Source organism: Bufo bufo, chromosome 3 (genome assembly GCF_905171765.1).
Source record: "Bufo bufo chromosome 3, aBufBuf1.1, whole genome shotgun sequence".
In the NCBI taxonomy this organism is placed as follows: Eukaryota; Metazoa; Chordata; class Amphibia; order Anura; family Bufonidae; genus Bufo; species Bufo bufo.
Window position 1 is genome coordinate 707,593,699 of NC_053391.1, and position 4,794 is coordinate 707,598,492.

The 4,794-nt window shown below is 58.4% G+C and overlaps 2 protein-coding genes across 2 annotated transcripts; one reads left to right on the forward strand and one right to left on the reverse strand.

The window, feature by feature from the left end:
• Nucleotides 1-1,039: 1,039 nt before the first annotated feature.
• LOC120994249 (histone H2A type 1-like) lies at nt 1,040-1,453 on the forward strand. The gene has a single exon (XM_040422694.1). The coding sequence runs from the start codon at nt 1,040-1,042 to the stop codon at nt 1,430-1,432; it is 393 nt and encodes a 130-aa protein (XP_040278628.1). The 3' UTR covers nt 1,433-1,453.
• Nucleotides 1,454-2,245: 792 nt separating this feature from the next.
• Nucleotides 2,246-2,656, reverse strand: LOC120994152 (histone H3). The gene has a single exon (XM_040422605.1). It carries the CDS (start codon nt 2,654-2,656, stop codon nt 2,246-2,248), a length of 411 nt encoding a protein of 136 aa, XP_040278539.1.
• Between the last annotated feature and the right edge of the window lie 2,138 nt (nt 2,657-4,794).

Here is a 4,794-nt window from a genome sequence, read left to right on the forward strand (position 1 = left end):
TATATTATATTATCAACCTCCACATTATATTACAGCCTCCATACTACCAGCCTCCACATTCTATTACAGCCTCAATATTATATTACTACTACTCCCCTTATCCTCCCCAGTGCCCAATCACTACTCCCCTCATTCTCCTTAGTGCCCGATCACTGCTCCCCTCATCCTCCTCCTCTCTGGCAGATCACTGCTCCCCTCATCCTCCTCTCTGGCAGATCACTGCTCCCCTCATCCTCCTCTCTGGCAGATCACTACTCCCCTCATCCTCCTCTCTGGCAGATCACTACTCCCCTCATCCTCCTCTCTGGCAGATCACTGCTCCCCTCATCCTCCTCTCTGGCAGATCACTGCTCCCCTCATCCTCCTCTCTGGCAGATCACTGCTCCCCTCATCCTCCTCTCTGGCAGATCACTACTCCCCTCATCCTCCTCTCTGGCAGATCACTACTCCCCTCATCCTCCTCTCTGGCAGATCACTACTCCCCTCATCCTCCTCTCTGGCAGATCACTGCTCCCCTCATCCTCCTCTCTGGCAGATCACTGCTCCCCTCATCCTCCTCTCTGGCAGATCACTGCTCCCCTCATCCTCCTCTCTGGCAGATCACTGCTCCCCTTATACACTTCAGCTGAGCTCTGCTCCCGCTATGAATGGCTGCGGATCAGGGAGCTGTGCGGCTGCTCAGTGCAGGGCGGGAGGACGAGGCTCCGCCCCTACGGGCACATAACGGCTGCGGGGTCCAGAGCTCTGCTCCTATTGGCTGGGAGAGCTCAGCATCTCGTCGCTCATTTGAATTTCCCGCCTATAGTCCACAACTGCAAATGAGCTGCTGATCTACAGGAGGAGCCGGTCATGTGACCTGTACCCGCGTCATAAGCCACGCCCAGCGCCGCTCATTGGCTTCTCCACGAGTCTTGTCTCCGTTGGAGGCTTCTAATCCACCCAATGAGCGGCGCTGGGGGCGGAGCAGCAGCCTATAAAGGCGGCAGGAGGCGACTCCTCCGGATCACACACATCAGAGTCTTCCTTGCTGTAGAGAACGATGTCTGGACGCGGCAAACAAGGAGGCAAAGTCCGGGCTAAGGCCAAGACCCGCTCCTCCCGGGCAGGGCTCCAGTTCCCGGTCGGCCGAGTGCACAGGCTCCTCCGCAAGGGCAACTACGGCCAGAGGGTGGGCGCCGGCGCTCCCGTCTACTTGGCCGCTGTGCTCGAGTATCTCACCGCCGAGATCCTGGAGCTGGCCGGCAATGCCGCCCGCGACAACAAGAAGACCCGCATCATCCCCCGCCACCTGCAGCTGGCCGTGCGCAACGACGAGGAGCTCAACAAGCTGCTGGGCGGCGTCACCATCGCCCAGGGAGGCGTCCTGCCCAACATCCAGGCCGTGCTGCTGCCCAAGAAGACCGAGAGCACCAAGTCGGCCAAGAGCAAGTGAGCCCGGAACCAAAGGCTCTTCTAAGAGCCCCCCACATGGTCTGTACGACTGAGCTGGCGATGCCGCTGATCTCCGCTCTGGAGGGGGCGTCACACAGGGGCACTTACCGCTCCTGACTAGAGGTGGGAAGTTTGGATCTTTGGCTTCAGTTGCTGACAAGTGACCCGGAGCCGGATAGGTAATAAGTGTCCGATCAGTGGTGACCGGACTGAGGACTAGAACAGGAGGGGGGGCTGGGGGCCCTGATCCGGGCATTATACTGAGTGGGGGGCGCTGCTGGGGGCGTTCTATGGACAGCACTGCGGGGGCTTTATACTGCTGCAGCCGGTCAGAGACTCCGTGTATTGTTCTAGAAGTCGGATCATTGGATTCTTAGCCTCAGTGCACGACTCCCTGGACCGTGTGCGCCTCCGCTCTGATTGGCTGCTGGCCTCCCCTCCTCCTGAGAGTCCGGGCGGACATTGCTGCTGTAGAGGGTTTGGCCGCTGAATTCTACCCGCACTGTAATTGAGCGGGAATTTCAAAAGCCAGGAGATCAGCCAATCACTGTAAAGCACTTGTTCTATAGCTCCGCCCCCAGCAGCGCTGAGTGGAGATGGAGGCGGTTATCGGTCACGGTCAGCGAGTCCCTGATAGACGGGGGAGATACAGAGAGCGCTTTTAGAATAAAGGAACTGCTCTTACTAATTAGAGCGCTGAAAGGGTTAACCCGCCTCCTGTGAGCAGAGGTGGAGAATGAAGGGCGGAGTGGAGCTCGTCTCTGGAGGAGGTGGTGGCTCTGAGAAGAGCCTTTGTCGGGTGCGGGGCGCAGATCTAAGCCCTCTCCCCTCGGATCCTGCGGGCCAGCTGGATATCCTTGGGCATGATGGTGACCCGCTTGGCGTGGATGGCGCAGAGGTTGGTGTCCTCGAAGAGCCCGACCAGGTAAGCCTCGCTGGCCTCCTGCAGGGCCATGACGGCCGAGCTCTGGAAGCGAAGGTCGGTCTTGAAGTCCTGGGCGATCTCTCTCACCAGGCGCTGGAAGGGCAGCTTCCGGATGAGCAGCTCGGTGGACTTCTGGTAGCGCCGGATCTCCCGGAGAGCGACGGTCCCGGGGCGGTAGCGGTGAGGCTTCTTGACTCCGCCAGTGGCGGGGGCGCTCTTCCTGGCGGCCTTAGTGGCCAGCTGCTTGCGGGGAGCTTTCCCGCCGGTGGACTTACGCGCTGTCTGCTTGGTTCTGGCCATGGCTCTGCAGAGATCTGTACACAGCAAGAGAGTGAGGCGAGGAATGGACCGTGCAGATCATTTATACTCCCAGCCTCGTACTCATTGGCTCATGTAAACCACACCCCTACATCCCTATTGGTTTATTCGTACAATGATGTGCCCGCCAAAACTTCCGTTTACCAATCATCGTTCACAAGAGGCGGAGCTCATCCTATCCTCCAGTCCCAGCGGATGGGCGTGTCTCCAGGAAATAAGCCCCTCCTACATAATACGTGCGGTCAGTGACTTCCCACCACCTCAGACGAGCTCCACTCCGCCCTTAACCCTGTCAGCGCCGCTCTCTTCCGTCTATCAGGGCCTGGCTGCTCGGCTGATAACCGCCCCGCCCCCTGCTGGTAGTGATGCCGCCGCTGAGTGTACTGTGCGTGCAGGGGGGTCGTGCGCTCTATCCCTAGACACCAGCGCAGCGATGGAGCCGCTCTTCTCCGCACAGTGAATCCGGGACTGTTCTCCCCTTCTCCGGTGGGGGGCGGGAGAAGGCGGCCACTGACGGGTTAATACTAGTACGTTACAGTGATTGGCTGATCTCTGGATTTTGAAAATCCCGCTCAGCGGCCGTGGAGGAGCAGTCCATTACACACAGGGGACGAACCCTCTACAGCAGCAATGTCTGCCCGTTCTCGCAGCAGGTCAGGAGCGGTAAGTGCCCCTGTGTGTAATGGACTGCTCCTCCACGGCCGCTGGATTCTGACCGGACTGTAATTGAGCGGGAATTTCAAAAGCCAGAGATCAGCCAATCACTGTAAAGCACTTGTTCTATAGCTCCGCCCCCTTCTCTGCGCTGGTGTCCGGGGATAGAGCGCACGGCGGGGCTCACATCCATCCATTAGCAGATCACTACTGACCTCATCCTCCTCACTGTCTGATCACTACTCCCCCATCCTCCTCACTGTCTGATCACTACTCCCCTCATCCTCCCGAGTATACGATCACTACTCCCCCCATCCTCCCGATCAGTGGTCTATAATGAGGGAATAATCCGCCTCGGACATGAGGCTTCCATGTATTCACACAATGCGGCAGCTCCGTCCTAGAGAAGGTGGGGGCTCTGAGAAGAGCGGGGGGCGGAGCAGCAGGAGGGGCGGGGCTCATTTACATTCATTCACTGAGCCGGGGGCGGAGCTTCTCCACTGCCGCTGAATTCTTACCGGACGGTAATTGAGCGGGAATTTCAAAAGCCATGGTACTAGTTCTATAGCCCCGCCCCCATAGCCTGCTCAGTATTAACCCGTCAGTGGCCGCCTTCTCCCGCCCCCCACCGGAGAAGGGGAGAACAGTCCCGTATTCACTGTGCGGAGAAGAGCGGCAATTGTCCGGCTCTCCGTCCCCTGATGGGCGGGCGGTGTTAACCCCTCAGTGGCATTGTAGCTCCTCCCCGGGAAGATGTGGGCGGCTCTGAGAAGAGCCTTTGTGCTGTGAGGACGGAGGAGGCGGCAGCATTAACCCCCGAAGCCGTAGAGAGTGCGGCCCTGGCGCTTGAGCGCGTAGACCACGTCCATGGCGGTGACGGTCTTCCTCTTGGCGTGCTCGGTGTAGGTGACGGCGTCCCGGATGACGTTCTCCAGGAAGACTTTCAGCACCCCGCGAGTCTCCTCATAGATGAGGCCGGAGATGCGCTTGACGCCTCCCCTGCGAGCTAGGCGGCGGATGGCAGGCTTGGTGATGCCCTGGATGTTATCACGGAGCACCTTCCTGTGCCGCTTGGCGCCGCCTTTCCCGAGCCCTTTCCCTCCTTTACCGCGACCAGACATCTTCTAGGTGTGAGGAGCAGAGAGCAGTGACTGCTCAGCCCAGAGCCCTCCTTTATATGGAGCATGGGCGGACCTGAAAGAGAACTGGGGGCGGGGCTGTTCCTGAACTCCAGGCCCCGCCCTCCAGCTCTGATTGGCTGAGCTCAGAATTGCTGGTGGTTTTCATTTTCCAGCCTCCATGTTACCAGCCTGTAAATTACATCATATCCTTCACATTAAAATAAAGTCTCTATATTATATTATCAACCTCCACATTATATTACAGCCTCCATACTACCAGCCTCCACATTACATTATAGCCTTTACATTCTATTACAGCCTCCATACTACCAGCCTCTGCATTAC